We start from the raw sequence: 19,247 nt of genomic DNA, 5'->3' as shown, positions 1-19,247 counted from the left end.
ATGATCGAGGCCAGGACTGGATACCCGGATGCTCATCATACTAGCAAGTCGGTGGAGGCCGGGACTGAGTACCCGGATGCTCCCCGATAATTTATCCCATGGTTTCGAATATATCCTTTCCAACTAATCAACAACAGTACCGATAATTTCCTCCACAATGTGTCAACTGGTATGTCGCCAAAACTTGAACCAGAGCCGAAGCCAAACGATCATAAATTCTAGTATTGCCAACGCATCTCAAAAGTTATGACTATACCGAGTTATGGGTGGGAGTGTTATTAAGAGCAAGGGTATCGCCTAGCTAAGGCCAACTACTAGGCACTAGCCCGCTACACCATTCTACAGGGATCTAAGTCCACCGGAGCGATGCCGGGCATATAAAGAAAGTTTACATCCTATACTAAGGCCAACATACTCCACAGTATCAACAACATGCTCATTCAACTCTCCTTATAATACTAACAAATAACGATAAGATACACATGCTTCTAAATTCCTGAAAAACCTAATAACAAGCCTAAAGCATGATTTCTAACACCTATACTAAGGCCAACATACTCCACAGTATCAACAACATGCTCATTCAACTCTCCTTATAATACTAACAAATAACGATAAGATACACATGCTTCTAAATACGTGAAAAACCTGATAACAAGCCTAAAGCATAATTTCTAACACCTATACTAAGGCCAACATACTCCACAGTATCAACAACATGCTCATTCAACTCTCCTTATAATACTAACAAATAACGACAAGATACATCTACTTTTAAATACCCGAAAAACCCGATAACAAGCCTAAAACATGATTTCTAACACCTGAGATATACAATTAAACTACCCAACCAAAATCCCAACTATTTCAACATGCTTTCACACATTCCAACACAATCTAAAGAAAGGTAAACCGTAGCCTACCTATAGGCTAAACACACGAGCTTCAAATTACTGTGCTGGAGCTTTTCACTTTTGAACGACCTCGGAACGCTGCCAAACTGTCAAAAATAGAACCACAACGTCGATACGGTCGTTTAGACACTAATTTCATAATTTTTGGAAATGGACCAATTTTTGGGTCGAAAACGGGAATTGTGGGACCCACATACGAAATTCCGGATTTGACCCCCAAAACAGGTTCTAAACGTCACCCCAAGCTCAAAAATCAGATTTATAATACAATTCGGGGTGGGAAATTATGCAAGACGATCAAACAACCAAAACTCATAAATTCGGACTAAAAGACCAAAAATGGCAGCATCGAAATCAGTAGATTCTGGAAATACGAGACTCTTTCAACCCAAACAAATTGCACTATGATGGTCCTTGCGAAAAACCCCACAATCTAGCCTCAAGAATCACTCAAAACAAAGTTATATTGGCCAAGATACACTCTTTCAAAATTCAATAAAATTTCATTCCGAAAATCACTAAATCTGCAGCTAAAAATCAATTTATTACCTCGAACGACGTGCCAAAAACAGATTCTGAAACTTCCACGATGTTCTCCTTAAATTTCCACACAAGATAGCCTCTGGAATCACCCAAATCAGATTTATATTGGTCAAGAAATAACTTGTCAAAGTTCTTCAAAAATCCATTCCGAAAATGGATACTGCTGCAAATAAAATCACGATTTTTACCTGAATCGAATGCTCCAAATCAGTTTTCAATCTCTCCAATGCGTTCTCCACGAAAAACCTCACAATTTTGCCTTTTGAATCACCCAATTTGGAGCTCTAGAACTCAAGAAATGAGGGTTTAAAGTTGAGAAAAATCTGAAAATCTGGTGCAAAATCTGCACTATTGCACCAGATTTTTCTGGTTTTCCATTATTTAAAGTCTCCGAATGGACCCTCGGAATTCGTTCGGAATCCGATAAAAATAAACCAGATATGCTACCCTACTAAATTCGATATTTCGGACTCAATGGCGCATTCAGAATTCTCATACGAGGTTATTATAATAAAAAGTGGGTCCCACATCCAAGAGTCATTTTAAGTCATATTTCACAGCGGGCCTCGATATTAGTCCGGAAGCCTCAAAAAGCGAACGAAGGGTCGTTCTAGACCAAAATCAACATTCCGGAACTAACCGCGCTGTCAGAATTTTTATTCGAGCGCATTTTCCAAGAATGTTGACCAAAGTCAACTATAGGCTAAGTTTCAAAGTCAAAAGCGCCAAATAGCCCAAACTCGTATCGATTGACTCGATAGTTATTCCAACAGTGCTACTAGCCTAATTTGGTCATTCCGGAGATGATGGAACCATCAGAATTTGAATTCGAGATTTCGTTAGCCCAAAACTCAAAAAGTCGCAACTAAACTAATTTAGGCCTTTAAAATACCAAAATGGACTCGGGACCTCTAAAAATTCAACCAACACTTCTTCTAGACCAAAAACCATCTCCTGAATCCAACGGAGTTGTCGGAATTCCATTCCGAGCATCGAAACTCCAAAAGTTGACCAAAGTCAAACCTTGGCTTAAAGTTCCTCAAATTCTCAACTCAAGGCCTCAAATCTTCGTTACAGCTTCAAAACTGATTCCGTAAAGTCTCCTAACCCAATTTAGACATTTCAGAGCTGCTGGAATCGACGGAATTCCGTTCCGAGATCTGTAGCTCCGATTGACCCCAAATACCACTTTTTAACACTTAAAGCTTATGAAACTCAAAATTTCCAAGGACTTAACTTTTCATAGGATTTTTTAAAAATCAACACCCGATAACAATTAGAAATTACTCGGGGCATCTAAAGGGAGGGATAAATGGTCATTTTACAAAAATTCCAAAAATGACCTTGAGGGTCATTACAATATCCACTACTAAAAGAACTTTCGTCCGCGAAAGTAAAAGTACAATCACTCTCTAGAGGCATGAAAGGACGAGGGTTTTGGACCTGCATGCTTTGCCTAAATTTTAGACACCCTCTCGAGTTGAACAACGCCATCACAGTACTTAGGCTGAGAAGAAAATCCTCATTTTCACTTCCAACTCCAAAAACTCCTTCAGTCCTTTCTTGGGCTCCAACTCTCACTCGTTTAGCCCGAACTTGACTCAAAACACTGAATTTCAATTGAGGACAACCAAAATAAACCAAAACCACCGAATTGAGTAATACACGACCATGGCAGATACAACTCACTCAAAATTTCAAGTATTTGTCTTTTGTTTTCAAATCCTTTTCTCCAAGCCACTAAGGGCGTTCTACCAATCCTTACCTATCTCAAAAACCTTCAACGCAATTCGAAAATTGCCTATCGAACCATACAACACCAACCTCTAAGGAGTTACATACTCTACCTGAACATATGAGAATGAAAACAATCAAAACAAGGACACCCCGCGCAAAGCCCCAAATCCCAACCTCAACTTGAAAAACCAGAACTCAAAATGAAACTGATGTTCTGGAACTGAACACTCCTTAAGCTTCTGAAAACTTGACTCACACTCCTCGGACCAAACAAAGGGAACATCCTAGTGAGTCAAATGGATCAATGATGTTGCAATGGTGGAGAAACCCTGGATGAATCGCCTATAATACACAGCCAATCCAACAAAATTCCGAATCTCTATAACATATATGGGCCTAGCCCAACCACGAATAGCTCAATATTCATCGAATTTACCCTGATACCGTCTCTGGATACCACGTGTCCTAGAAATTTCACAGAATTTAACCAAAACTCGCCCTTTGAGAATTTAGCATAAAGTTGTTAGTCTCTCAAGGTCTGGAGGACAAACCTCAAGTGTTGCGCGTGCTCCTCCCTACTCTACGAGTATACCAATATATCATCGATGAATTCAATCATGAAGCAGTCAAGATAAGTCCTGAACGCTTGAGTCATAAGGTCCATAAAAGCTGCGGGGAAATTGGTAAGCCCAAAAGATATCACAAGGAACTCGTAGTGGCCATAGCGAGTCCGAAAAGCAGTCTTAGGAATGTCGGCTTCTCTAATCCGCAACTGGTGGTAGCCAGACCTCAAGTCAATATTAGAAAACACGGTCGCACCCTGAAACTAGTCGAATAGATCATTGAAACGAGGCATGGGGTAACGGTTTTTCAACGTCACCTTGTTCAGCTGCCTGTAATCAACACACATTTGCATAGTCCCATCCTTCTTCTTAACAAATAGGACGGGTGCACCCTATGGCGACACACTCGGGCGAATAAATCTCTTACCTAAAAGATCCTCAAGGTGCACACTGAGCTTCTTGAGCTCTGCAGGGACCATACGGTAAGGTGGTATAGAAATAGGCTTAGTGCCCGGCTTCCAAATCTATGGAAAAGTCAATATCTCTCTCTGGGGGTAGACCAGGTAGGTCAGTAGGGAAGACATCAGTATACTACCTAACCACAGGAACTGAATCAATAGTAAGGGCCTTGCTGGACACATCACGGACATAAGCTAAGTATGCTAAGCACCTGGATGCAACTAGCCGTCGGGCCCGCATAAAGGATATGATCCCAGTCGGTGAGCGACTATAAACACCCTGCCACAAAACCGAGGGAATACCAGGCATGGCTAATGTAACGGTCTTGGCATAACAATCCAAAACCGCATGATAAGGGGATAGCCAATCCATGCCCAGAATAACATCGAAGTCCAGCATATTAAGTAAAATAAGATCTACCCGAGTCTCATGCCCCTGAATAGTCACCACACAGGATCTACAAACCTGATCCACTACTAAAGAATCCCCTACCGGGGTCGAAACATGTAACGGAACCTCAAGTGACTCATAAGGAATACCCAAACGTGGAGCAAAATATATAGACACATAGGAATACGTGGAACCTGGATCAAATAAAGCTGAAGCAGTCTGCTGACAAATAAGGATAGTACCTGTGATAACATCATCTGATGCCTCAGCCTCTGCCCTCGCCGGAGCAGCATAGAAGTGGCCCTGTCGGCCTCCCCCACGAATATTCACCCTACCACCTGACCTGCCTCCTCGGGAACCTCCCCGAATACCCTGCTGACCATCGCCGCGGCCGTGACCCCGATCTATACCTCCTGGTGGAGGTGGTACTACTGCCAACGGTCTAGCCCGGCCGAGACACTCCCTAGCCCAGTGCTCTAGTGAGCCACAATCGAAACATCCTGAAGCTGAGCGACCCATGATAACTCGTCCGCGGTAGGAAGAAAGTGGACCCAATCCCCTCGAGCTCTGCCCTGCGATGGAACCCCCCGAATGGGGCTGACTACTCTCAACTGCTGGTAGAGCACCCTGAATCGGCCGGCTGGACTGACCCTGCTGGTACCTATCCTACTGAAACCGCTGGCGGGGCCTGTCATAACTATCATGGCCTCTAGAATGTGACCCACTGAAGCTACCCTGATGCCTGGGTCTCTTATCGCTTCCCCCTTGGGCCTGGCGATGAATAATTTCGATCGTACGGGCATGATCCACCACATCCAGAAAAGAGCGGCTCGCAGAAACAAGGTGCTCGGTCCCCAATCTCAGGTAAGGTCTTAATCCACGCACAAAACATCGTACCCGCTCTTCCTCAATAGGTAGAATCATAGTGGCATGTCGAGAAAGCTGATGAAATCTAGCCTCGTACTCTGCAATCGTCATGTGGCCCTACTCCAACCGAGTAAACTGATCCCGAAGTCGGTCCCGAATACTCCTAGGGATGTATCGAGCTAAGTAAGCCTCTGAGAACTGGGCCCATGTCAATGGTGGTGACCCAGCTGGTCTGGACTGCAAATAAGAGCGCCACCACTGTCTAGCTGCCCCTCTGAACTGGTGAGCAGTGAAGTCGGCGCCTCTGGACTCCACAACACCTAAGGAATGGAGCTGCTCCTGACAGGTAGTCAAGAACGCTATGGCATCCTCGCCAATAGCTCTAGAAAATATCGGGGGTGACAGCCTTCTAAATACCCCTAACATCTTCTGATCCTGTAATGACATCACACCCTCCAAAACTATTGGCGGAGGTGCAACAACTGGTGGAGGCGGCTGAACCTCAGGTGCTGACTAGGTGGACGGATCCCACGGTGCCGGTATGCATGTTACTGGGGTCGAGGCCTGTGGTACAACCCCTATAGCTGTGAGGAGCTGCACAATCGCTGCCTGCAGTGTTGGGGTCATAACTGGTGCAGCTGGGGGCTGTGCTGGTGGTGGTGGTCCCTCTGGCTGAGTAGGAATAGGAGCGTCCTGATGCTCCTCTACTAGCTTCGGCTCTATCTCCGGGTTGGGAGCTAGTGCTGCTTCCCTGCCTACTCTACGGGGCCGGCCTCAAGGCCTACCCAGAACTGTGGGTCATCATCTCCAATAGTACCGTGCGTACGAACCATTCCGATGAAAGAGCAAAACAAATGAGATTTCAGGAAACCAATAAGACACAAGAATGCACGAAATGAAGCAACATAGAGATCGTTCCTAATGACATCCTGTAGCCTCTCGAAGATAAGTTACGGACGTCTCCGCACCCATCCGCGAGACTCTACTAGACGTTAGCTCTGTACAAGTGAGACCAATGAACTTGGCGCTCTGATACCAACTTGTCACGACCCACTTTTCATCAGGTCATGATGGCACCTACTATAACCCTCTAGTAGGTAAGCCAACCCGTCAACCCAGAACTTCAAGTAATGTGTTTGAAGGCAAAAACTATATAAGAGCATTGAATTATAAAAGTAAACAGAATGAATAAGCGGAAGTAAACCAAAACATGTTTTAAACAACTAAAGATCCCTCCCAGAACCTGGAAGTCACAAGTACAGAGCTGCTACAAAATAAAATATGAGTACAAGTCCCGAAAGTGGACCAAAAAGATATAAAACAACTGGCTAGTCTCAGAAGACAAAAGACGGGCCATCCATTCTGAAGGAGACAGAAGTGATCCAAAAACGCCAAGTTATCTCCCTAGTCTCCGAATCTGACTACAACAAGATCGATCTATTCGTGACAGTAGCTGGTGCTCGGTCCTGCATCACGAAAGTAGATGCAGAGTGTAGTATGAGTACCAAGACAACAGGTACCCAGTAGGCATCATAGGCCGACTGAGCAGAATAGGTGAAAACAATATGAAAAAGAGGAATAAGCCTAAATAGAAATCAACATAAGCATCTAAAGTGAAAAGAGTACTATCTACGAGAGCTACAGCTAACTATACCCAACTGGGCACCCATAAGCCCAGCTGGGACACTCGTACGCAAGTTAAATAAAAACCCGAACGAACCCCCATAAGTTCGCCGAGTACACAGAATAGCTACAACTACCAAGGCTAGGAACCAAGAATCTGCGATATCAGGAACCGAAGTACTGTATCATTTCCAAAACCCAGAATCTCCAAGAGTCAATCGATCTAGGGGTGACTTAGGGGTCGAGGCCGGGACTGGGACCCAAATGCTCGCCCGAATGTTCAAAGTGGCCAAGGCCGGGACTGGGTACCCGGATGCTTGCCATAATACATCAGTACGGTCGAGGCCGGGACTGGGTACCCGGATGCTCGCCGTAATACATCGGTGCAGTCGAGGCCTGGACTGGTACCAGGATGCTCGCTGTAATACATCGATATGATTGAGGCCAGGACTGGATACCCGGATGCTCGTCATACTAGCAAGTCGGTGGAGGCCGGGACTGAGTACCCGGATGCTCCCCGATAATTTATCCCATAGTTTCGAATATATCCTTTCCAACTAATTAACAACAGTACCGATAATTTCCTCCACAATGTGTCAACTGGTATGTCGCCAAAACTTGAACCAGAGCCGAGTTATGGGTGGGAGTGTTATTAAGAGCAAGGGTATCGCCTAGCTAAGGCCAACTACTAGGCACTAGCCCGCTACACCATTCTACAGGGATCTAAGTCCACCGGAGCGATGCCGGGCATATAAAGAAAGTTTACATCCTATACTAAGGCCAACATACTCCACAGTATCAACAACATGCTCATTCAACTCTCCTTATAATACTAACAAATAACGATAAGATACACATGCTTCTAAATTCCTGAAAAACCTAATAACAAGCCTAAAGCATGATTTCTAACACCTATACTAAGGCCAACATACTCCACAGTATCAACAACATGCTCATTCAACTCTCCTTATAATACTAACAAATAACGATAAGATACACATGCTTCTAAATACGTGAAAAACCTGATAACAAGCCTAAAGCATAATTTCTAACACCTATACTAAGGCCAACATACTCCACAGTATCAACAACATGCTCATTCAACTCTTCTTATAATACTAACAAATAACGACAAGATACATCTACTTTTAAATACCCGAAAAACCCGATAACAAGCCTAAAACATGATTTCTAACACCTGAGATATACAATTAAACTACCCAACCAAAATCCCAACTATTTCAACATGCTTTCACACATTCCAACTCAATCTAAAGAAAGGTAAACCGTAGCCTACCTATAGGCTAAACACACGAGTTTCAAATCACTGTGCTGGAGCTTTTCACTTTTGAACGACCTCGGAACGCTGCCAAACTGTCAAAAATAGAACCACAACGTCGATACGGTCGTTTAGACACTAATTTCATAATTTTTGGAAATGGGCCAATTTTTGGGTCGAAAACGGGAATTGTGGGACCCACATACGAAATTCCGGATTTGACCCCCAAAACAGGTTCTAAACGTCACCCCAAGCTCAAAAATCAGATTTATAATACAATTCGGGGTGGGAAATTATGCAAGACGATCAAACAACCAAAACTCATAAATTCGGACTAAAAGACCAAAAATGGCAGCATCGAAATCAGTAGATTCTGGAAATACGAGACTCTTTCAACCCAAACAAATTGCACTATGATGGTCCTTGCGAAAAACCCCACAATCTAGCCTCAAGAATCACTCAAAACAAAGTTATATTGGCCAAGATACACTCTTTCAAAATTCAATAAAATTTCATTCCGAAAATCACTAAATCTGCAGCTAAAAATCAATTTATTACCTCGAACGACGTGCCAAAAACAGATTCTGAAACTTCCACGATGTTCTCCTTAAATTTCCACACAAGATAGCCTCTGGAATCACCCAAATCAGATTTATATTGGTCAAGAAATAACTTGTCAAAGTTCTTTAAAAATCCATTCCGAAAATGGATACTGCTGCAAATAAAATCACGATTTTTACCTGAATCGAATGCTCCAAATCAGTTTTCAATCTCTCCAATGCGTTCTCCACGAAAAACCTCACAATTTTGCCTTTTGAATCACCCAATTTGGAGCTCTAGAACTCAAGAAATGAGGGTTTAAAGTTGAGAAAAATCTGAAAATCTGGTGCAAAATCTGCACTATTGCACCAGATTTTTCTGGTTTTCCATTATTTAAAGTCTCCGAATGGACCCTCGGAATTCGTTCGGAATCCGATAAAAATAAACCAGATATGCTACCCTACTAAATTCGATATTTCGGACTCAATGGCGCATTCAGAATTCTCATACGAGGTTATTATAATAAAAAGTGGGTCCCACATCCAAGAGTCATTTTAAGTCATATTTCACAGCGGGCCTCGATATTAGTCCGGAAGCCTCAAAAAGCGAACGAAGGGTCGTTCTAGACCAAAATCAACATTCCGGAACTAACCGCGCTGTCAGAATTTTTATTCGAGCGCATTTTCCAAGAATGTTGACCAAAGTCAACTATAGGCTAAGTTTCAAAGTCAAAAGCGCCAAATAGCCCAAACTCGTATCGATTGACTCGATAGTTATTCCAACAGTGCTACTAGCCTAATTTGGTCATTCCGGAGATGATGGAACCATCAGAATTTGAATTCGAGATTTCGTTAGCCCAAAACTCAAAAAGTCGCAACTAAACTAATTTAGGCCTTTAAAATACCAAAATGGACTCGGGACCTCTAAAAATTCAACCAACACTTCTTCTAGACCAAAAACCATCTCCTGAATCCAACGGAGTTGTCGGAATTCCATTCCGAGCATCGAAACTCCAAAAGTTGACCAAAGTCAAACCTTGGCTTAAAGTTCCTCAAATTCTCAACTCAAGGCCTCAAATCTTCGTTACAGCTTCAAAACTGATTCCGTAAAGTCTCCTAACCCAATTTAGACATTTCAGAGCTGCTGGAATCGATGGAATTCCGTTCCGAGATCTGTAGCTCCGATTGACCCCAAATACCACTTTTTAACACTTAAAGCTTATGAAACTCAAAATTTCCAAGGACTTAACTTTTCATAGGATTTTTTAAAAATCAACACCCGATAACAATTAGAAATTACTCGGGGCATCTAAAGGGAGGGATAAAATGGTCATTTTACAAAAATTCCAAAAATGACCTTGAGGGTCATTACAGGTTGAATACCTTTATATTACTACAATAAATATGGAGAAGAAAATTGTGCACGAAAAATTACTTGCACTTTCTTCTGGGTTGTACCATACAAATATTGGTACTGTTGAATCACATGCCATTGTAAACAAAAGGTTTACTGATTCTGATGATTTTATCATTTGGCATGACCGGTTGGGCCATCCCGGTTATAATATGATGCGCAGAATTATTGAGAATTCACATGGGCACACTTTGAAGAATCAGAAAATTCTTCAATCTAAGGAATTCTCTTGTGTTGCTTGTTCCCAAGGAAAACTGATTATCAAACCATCAGCAACTAAGGTTGGGATTGAATCCCCTGCGTTTCTGGAACGTATACAGGGTGATATATGTGGGCCAATTCACCCTTCATGTGGACCATTTAAATATTATATGGTCTTGATAGATGCATCTACAAGATGGTCACATGTGTGCTTATTATCAACTCGCAACATGGCTTTTGCGAGATTGTTAGCTCAAATTATAAGGTTAAGAGCACAATTTCCAGATTATGCAATAAAGACAATTCGTCTTGATAATGCTAGTGAGTTCACATCTCAATCATTTAATGATTATTGTATGTCGATTGGAATAAAAGTTGAGCATCCGGTCGCTCATGTACATACACAAAATGGTCTAGCGGAATCATTGATTAAACGCCTCCAATGGATAGTTAGACCATTGCTATTGAGGACAAAACTTCCTATTTCAGTATGGGGGCATGCTATTTTGCATGCAGCAGCACTTGTGCGCGTAAGGCCAACAAATTATCATGAATTTTCCCCATTACAGTTGGCGTTTGGAAGGGAGCCAAATATATCCCATCTTAGAATATTTGGGTGTGCGGTATATGTCCCAATTGCTCCACCACATCGCACAAAGATGGGTCCCCAAAGAAGGTTGGGAATATATGTTGGGTATGAATCTCCTTCTATTATAAAATATTTGGAACCTATGACTGGAGATTTATTTACGGCAAGATTTGCTGATTGTCATTTTGATGAATCAGTATACCCAACATTAGGGGGAGAACATAAGCAGATGAAAAATGAGATAGATTGGAATTCATTGTCACTATCTCATTTAGATCCTCGAACAAATCAATGTGAGCAAGAAGTTCAAAAGATGATTTATTTGCAGAATATTGCAAATCAACTGCCGGATGCATTTACTAACCTTCCACGGGTTACTAAATCGCATATCCCAGCTGCTAATGCTCAAGTTCGAGTTGATGTCCCGGTAGGACAACTTATTCAGGCAAATGAATCTAGACCACGCTTAAAACGTGGAAGACCATTTGGTTCCAAAGATAAAAATCCTCGAAAAAGGAAAGGAATGAATGATCAAGATGATCATAATTTGGAGGCGAGTGCTCAAGAAGAGCCCAGAGACACAACAAATGGTGATACCACCGAGGAGGTCCAAGTACCTGAAAATAATGATAATGAAGAAATCTCAATAAGTTATGTGTCGACAGGAAAACGGTGGAACCGAAATAATATTGTGGTCGATAATATTTTTGCTTATAATGTTGCCATTGAAATAATGCAACAAGATAAGGATCTTGAACCAAAATCTGTCGATGAATGCAGACAGAGAAATGATTGGCCAAGATGGAAGGATGCAATTCAAGCAGAGTTAACTTCACTTGAAAAACGTGAAGTTTTCGGATCAATAGTTCGAACACCTGAAGGTGTCAAGCCAGTAGGGCACAAATGGGTTTTTGTGCGTAAACGAAATGAAAAGGGTGAAGTCGTAAGATATAAAGCACGACTTGTAGCCCAAGGTTTTTCGCAAAGACCTGGCATTGACTATATGGAAACATATTCCCCTGTGGTGGATGCAATTACTTTCAGGTATCTAATGAATTTGGCAGTTCATGAAAAGCTTGAAATGCACTTAATGGACGTGGTCACTGCCTATTTATATGGCTCATTGGACCACAACATTTTTATGAAAATTCCCGAAGGGTTCAAAGTGCCTGAAGCATACAAGGATTCTCGAGAAAATTGCTCAATAAAACTTCAAAAATCCTTGTACGGGTTGAAACAATCAGGGCGAATGTGGTACAATCGTCTTAGCGAATATTTGCTAAAAGAAGGATATAAAAATGATCCAATTTGCCCTTGTGTCTTTATGAGAAGGTCTGGATCTGAATTTGTCATAATAGCAGTATATGTTGATGATTTAAATATTATTGAAACTCCAGAAGAACTTTCAAAGGCAGTAAAATGCCTGAAAAAGGAGTTTGAAATGAAAGATCTTGGAAAGACAAAATTTTGTCTTGGTCTACAAATTGAACATTTTACAAATGGGATATTTGTCCATCAGTCAACATATACTGAAAATATTTTAAAGAGATTTTATATGGATAAAGCACACCCATTGAGTACTCCAATGGTTGTGAGATCTCTTGATATTAATACAGATCCGTTTCGGCCTTATGAAAATGATGAAGAGCTTATTGGTGCTGAAATACCATACCTTAGTGCAATTGGTGCATTAATGTATCTTGCCAACAATTCTAGACCAGATATAGCTTTCTCAGTAAACTTGTTAGCAAGATTTAGTTCTTCACCAACACGCAGACACTGGAATGGAATTAAGCATATATTCAGATACCTTCGAGGTACCATTGATATGGGATTGTTTTACTCAAATGATTCCACATCACAATTGATTGGTTATGCAGATGCGGGATATTTATCTGATCCCCATAAAGGTCGATCGCAAACAGGCTATTTATTTACATGTGGTGGTACAGCTATATCATGGCGTTCAACAAAGCAAACTATGGTTGCCACTTCCTCAAATCATGCAGAGATAATAGCCATTCATGAAGCAAGTCGAGAATGTGTTTGGTTAAGATCAATAACTGAACACATTCAAGAAACATGTGGTCTTTCTTTGACAAAAGACGCTCCAACAATATTGTATGAAGACAATGCTGCATGTATAGCTCAACTGAAGGGAGGATACATCAAAGGAGACAGAACAAAACATATTTCACCAAAATTCTTTTTCACTCATGATCTTCAAAAGAAGGGTGAAATAGATGTCCAACAAATTCGTTCAAGTGACAATTTGGCGGATATGTTCACCAAAGCATTGCCAACTTCAACCTTTGAGAAAATGAGATACAAAATTGGAATGCGTCGTCTTCGAGATATTAAGTGATATTTTCATCAGGGGGAGCAAAATACGCGCTGTACTCTTTTTCCCTTAGTCAAGGTTTTGTCCCACTGGGTTTTCCTGATAAGGTTTTTAATGAGGCAGCACTCAAGGCGTATTATCAGATATGTGTACTCTTTTTCCTTCATTAGGTTTTTTCCCACTGGGTTTTTCCTAATAAGGTTTTAACGAGGCACATTTCTCGTGGACATCCAAGGGGGAGTATTATCAACCAAGTAATATCAACCAAGTAAAATGATTGTCCACTTAAAATGGTGGATAGTCCATTTACTTTTTAAGTGGGTAAAATGCCCATTAATATTTTCCTCCACTTGTAAATATGGCTATAAATATAGCCTTAAACTTCAATGTAAAATACACAAACACATAAAAGAAAGAATTACTATTACTCTCTCTATATTACTACTCTCTCTATTAATACTTTCTATATACATATTCTCTTGTTCTTCTTCCTTTATAAAATTGTCAAGTTAGTTAATTTATAACAAATTAATATATATTACTATTACTTCTTTTTCTTTCTTTTAAAAGATAAGAAAGTGAAGATTCAGATATTTATACTGAAAACTTTAGTAGAAAATAATTGTTGTTTAAAAGATAAACATTTTGATATATAAGTATTGTATATTAATTATCTATAATTGATATGCAATGAATTGACATTTCGACATTTCTCACCCCTTTTTCTTAATTTTTTAAAGTGATATCCACTCTATTTTCTTTTATTCGTCCATTTTATATGCATTTCACACTCTCTTTAAAAAACATCAGTTAATATATTTATTTTACTAAAAAAAATTATTAATAATACTATAAAATACAAATTTGATTATTAGTAATTCAATTAATAAAAAATGATTATTTAATTATAATGGTAAAAATTTACTATTTCTAAATTTGCTAAAGTGAATAAGTAACTTTCATTGAACTTAGGGACGTTTGATTGATAATTAGAGTTATGCATATATATATATATAGAGAGAGAGAGAGAGAGAGAAATTAGTTATGTTGGGATAATTAATATAGAGTTTGATTATTTATGTATTAGCTATTTTATTTTTATAAGTATATAAAATAATATATAAATTGATTTATAACTTAAATATATTTTATTTTTGAAAGATTGTAAAATAATAATCAAACACTGTGATTAATATGCTGAAAGTTCCCTTAATTATTAATTAAAAGAACAAGGACAATCAGTCATTTCACTTATCTTAATTTTGTTTCCCTTTTTCATTCTTATTAATTTAAATAAATCATACATTATCATATTCATGCTGGACAATCTGTCACTTCACTTATCTTAATTTTGTTTCCCTTTTTCATTCTTATTAATTTAAGTAAATCATACATTATCATATTCATGCCTATCTTTTTGTTTATAATGTTATTTAATCATTAAAATTATCACTTAGCTCCCTAGAAGGTGATAATCCTAATAAGATACACATCTTATAACATTTATTTTCTATAATAAACAAAAAGATCTTCTAAGATGTTTCATCCCAAGAGTCACAAATAAAAAACCTTAGTGCTTTCTCACGTTTAAGTTTTTCTCTCTTTAATTATTTATCTTTCATATTGGGTGGATAAAGAAATAAATTTCGAGAGAAAAACTATCTAAGTTTATAAAAAGATTTTTATTTTATTTGATGTGAGATTTTTCAGCATTCCACCTCACGTTTATGACTGAATATTTGATGTGTGAAAAATTTAATTGGGTGGTCCATTAATAAATATTAATTAGAATTAGTCATGCTCTGATATCATACAAAGAAATGAATTTTGAACCAAACTTAACTCCAAAAAATTAGTTTATACAGGGGTGAATTTATGTGTTATTTAATTTATGAAATACATGAACCTGTGATCTTTCCACAAAACTAAATATTTTATGTATAATTTTTTAAAATTGATTTAATATTATCTATTGACACTAATGCTAAAAAAAAATTGATTGATGCATTTGGTTATTTGGTCAATAAATAAATAGTAGAGCTCTTACGAAAGCTAAAGACAAAACAAAGAAATATTGTAGTTGTATGATAAGATAGGGTTGAAACATGCGTACATTTTATCCTTTTTGATCCTTATTTATATGGCTAACTGAATATGTTATTTTGATTATATATCTAGTAAGTCATAATTTTTTCATAATAGAATAATAAATATTTACTTGCACTTAAAATTTATATCTAAATTAGCAAATTAATTTCAAACATTAAAATTTTAAATAAAAACATATATATATATATATATATATATATATATAAAAAAAACTAATCATAATCAAGTGAAAATGGATGTTAAAATATTGTATAAATCGATTAAGGAAACACCGTTAGGAAACGGTGATGATTCTTGATTTTTCGGTGTCAATGTCACCAGAAACCAACAATTTTCCCCCCCCCCCCCAAACCGACGTCGACGGTTATGATGTAATGATAAGTATTCTTTTATGTTTAGGCAAATATTTCAGGTTCAAGTTTTCTTAGTACAAAATCGTCTTTGTTAAAAAATGTTTTAATCATAATATGGGATTTTCTAATATAAATTCGAATTCAAATTTAATCAGAACTCTAATATGAATATTGGATACGGAAGAAAAAAAAAATGTGTCCCCCATCCCCAACTACTGCCACCCTTCTCCCCAAAACCTCACACAGCCCATCTTCCTAGCTCCTTCTCCATTTGGGTCTTTCTCTTTCTCTCTCTATGTTCACCTTTCTCTTTCTATATATTTCTATCTCCGCCCCTTTCAATTGTGTGTGTGTATGTATGACGAATTCTTAAGAAAGACAAGAAAGACTGAGTCAGAAACAAAAACAAAAGAAAAAGATAAGGTAAGAGAAAGAAGAAGAAGATGGGGATTTTAATTTGGACCATTGATTTCCCTTCTTCTCTCTTCTTTGTTCCTCCTCCAGCAGCAGCTTTAAGGTATTCTTCAAAAATCACTTCAGATTTGGTACTTTTCTTGGGTTTTGGCTTCATAGATTGGTAATATCCTATATTTACACTTTTATTATTTAAAAAAGAAACAAAAAGATTATCTTTTTTATACTATACTAGTGGATAAAGATTCAATTTTTATATTGTTTGTGTTGGAAAAGCCTATGCACTTTTACAGGGTTGATCTTCTTGGATTTTGGATTTTGGCTTTTGTCATCTCTGTATGTATAAATAGGGATTTTTTGTTCCTAAAGTTTCATTGTTTTGTTGCATAATAATTTGGGGTTGTGTCAGGTTTCCCTTTTTTGTATTTGCTGATTTTACCAATCTGGGGTTTTGTTTGTTTCTCTGGTGGAATAAGTTTTAAGGTTTTGTGATATAGAGAACTATAGTATAGTTGTTGTGTTTGTAAAGATTTAAGTCTTTTTGTTCAAGTTGTTGTTCTGGTTTGTTAGTTTTGAAAGTTGTCATTAGTAATTGTTGTTCACTCCCAAGAAAAGGAATTGTGAGATAGAAGATACTTTTTGGTACTGTACTACTGTCGATGGAGAATCATCATCCTTCGACCCGTTTGTCCATGGATTCGAGTGCATCTTCATCACATGATGAATTAGACCTCGAGATGAATAGACAAGTAGTCATAACTTGTCCACCTGATATTAATTTGCCTTTATCAGCTGAGCGTAGTCCTCCTCCGCAGCCATGGAACTCGGAACATTGTGATATTCTTGATGTTGGGCTTGGAACACAGGTATATGAAACTGAAAGTTGTATTAGTGTACCAAAAGTTGGAAGGAAATGTGCAAAACGTTTGGATAGTATTTGGGGTGCTTGGGTTTTCTTTAGCTTTTATTTTAGGCCTGTGTTAAATGAGAAATCCAAGGCGAAGATGGTACGGGATAGTAATGGATATTCCGGGTTTGATAAATCTGATCTCCAGCTTGATGTATTCATGGTTCAGCATGACATGGAGAACCTGTATATGTGGATTTTCAAGGAAAGGCCTGAGAATGCACTGGGTAAGATGCAGCTCCGGAGTTACATGAATGGGCATTCTCGTCAAGGGGAGCGTCCGTTTCCCTTTAGTGTTGACAAGGGTTTCGTACGATCTCATAGAATGCAGAGGAAGCACTACAGGGGTCTATCAAATCCTCAGTGTATTCATGGTATTGAAGTCGTTCCATCTCCCAGTCTCATGGTTCTTGATGAAGAGGAGCGTAAAAGATGGATGGAACTCACTGGTAGGGAACTCAACTTTAGTATCCCACTCGAAGCAAGCGATTACAGTTCATGGAGAAACCTCCCCAACACTGAATTTGAGCTTGAGAGACCACTCCCACCAATTAAGAGTAGTCCACATTCCAATCCAAAGAAACTGGCTAATGGATCAGGGCTTAATTTGTTAACTCAGCCATCCAGTCACAGCAACGGGGACGCAATGGATCTACTACCTGCCAATGGCAAAAGGAAAAAGGATTTCTTCCCTCACGGAAATGAAGATGAGTGTTACCTGCAAGTAAATCCTCCTTCCTATCAAACTCCGGATCTTGAAATTCACGCAACTGAACCGCATTGGTTACATGACTTTAGTGGGGTGTTGAGAGATGCCTACGGGCCTGTAACAGCTGCAAAAAGCATATATGAAGATGAACAAGGTTACTTGATCTTACTCAGTTTGCCATTTGTAGATCTTCAAAGGGTGAAAGTTTCCTGGCGAAACACGCTCACACACGGTATAATAAAGGTGTCTTGTTTAAGCACATCTCGGATGCCATTCATTAACAGACAAAACAGAACTTTCAAGCTTGACGATTCATCCTCAGAACATTGCCCTCCGGGGGAGTTTGTCAGAGAAATTCCTCTGTCAACCAGAATACCTGAAGATGCCAAAATTGAAGCATACTACGACGAATCAGGAACTGTGCTCGAGATGTTGGTACCAAAACTTTGCGAAGGACCTGAAGAACATGAAGTTCGTGTTTGCCTCCGTCCTCACCTTGGGGGAAATGACCTCATGTTGACCTAAGTGGAAGACGTTAGGGAGCATGCTTCATTATGCACCAACTTAGTTTTCATATGATGTAGTTTTATGCAACTGTATGATGTATATTCCGCTAGATGTTGTTGGTAGGTTGTTGCAACACTAGTTGCTATGAAATTTGATATCCTTTTTTAGTATATAGTAGGAGTAATTGATATTTTGGTAGAGGTTCTTGAGCTGCTTGAAAGTTGAAAGTCAATGCTAGTTGCCGGTCTATGAGAGATTGAAATAGGAATACATATAAAAATTAAGTTAATTAGCTAAATACTTGGGTAGAAATGTGAATCGCCAATATTAATCTGTTGAGAGTTAACTGTAATATTGAAAATTTTCGAATAAATAGAAACTCAAAGCTTGCGGTTTTGGAGTCACCGAGGGCACTGCTAGCAATGGACTACAATCTGAGCTTGTGAAGGTGATGAATCAAAGTCTTCCAGTTTTAGGTCCATCTCTAACTACTTTTTCCAGATCACCTTTAACCAAGTGTTCTGAGGACGAATCGTCAAAGCTTGACAGTTCTGTTTTGTCTGTTAATGAATGGCATTAATACATAGCTGTTTTCAATGGTTACTTGAATCTATTTATGATCTCGAGCTTTCAGACACATACATTTTTTTAGCTTATCTAACTTCTCTTACTGTACTAGTTAAAGCATTCAATTATTTGTCACTGAGGTCAATCGGGAATATATTAATCTATGTAATATCTTGAATGAAGAAAAAGTTATCACACAATCGATTGAAAAATGTTATCACA

At 38.9% G+C, this 19,247-nt stretch overlaps 1 protein-coding gene and 1 long non-coding RNA gene across 3 annotated transcripts; one reads left to right on the top strand and one right to left on the bottom strand.

Annotated features, from left to right (window-relative positions):
• Positions 1-930: 930 nt before the first annotated feature.
• LOC129881474 (uncharacterized) lies at positions 931-1,722 on the bottom strand. Its single transcript, XR_008765596.1, has 3 exons — positions 1,646-1,722; positions 1,464-1,536; positions 931-1,000 (listed from the first exon to the last, which is right to left on the bottom strand). It is a non-coding gene; the product is annotated as an uncharacterized LOC129881474 (long non-coding RNA).
• Positions 1,723-16,165: 14,443 nt separating this feature from the next.
• On the top strand, positions 16,166-18,628 carry LOC129882232 (uncharacterized). Of its 2 annotated transcripts, XM_055956436.1 has the most exons (2): positions 16,171-16,438; positions 17,128-18,628. In XM_055956436.1, exon 2 carries the CDS (start codon positions 17,340-17,342, stop codon positions 18,474-18,476), a length of 1,137 nt encoding a protein of 378 aa, XP_055812411.1. In that variant the 5' UTR covers positions 16,171-16,438; positions 17,128-17,339; the 3' UTR covers positions 18,477-18,628. The 2 variants fall into 2 exon arrangements, with proteins under 2 accessions (XP_055812410.1, XP_055812411.1); XM_055956435.1 differs by having other exon boundaries at positions 16,166-18,628.
• The last annotated feature ends 619 nt before the right edge of the window (positions 18,629-19,247 follow it).

This window comes from Solanum dulcamara, chromosome 3 (assembly GCF_947179165.1).
Source record: "Solanum dulcamara chromosome 3, daSolDulc1.2, whole genome shotgun sequence".
Lineage (NCBI taxonomy): Eukaryota > Viridiplantae > Streptophyta > Magnoliopsida > Solanales > Solanaceae > Solanum > Solanum dulcamara.
The sequence above is the reverse complement of the archived record's forward strand: the minus strand, read 5'-3'. Positions and strand labels throughout refer to the sequence as shown.

Bases quoted from the DNA above. Each gene is read 5' to 3' on its own strand.
- LOC129882232 (XM_055956435.1), top strand. From the start codon at position 16,995: ATGGAGAATCATCATCCTTCGACCCGTTTGTCCATGGATTCGAGTGCA.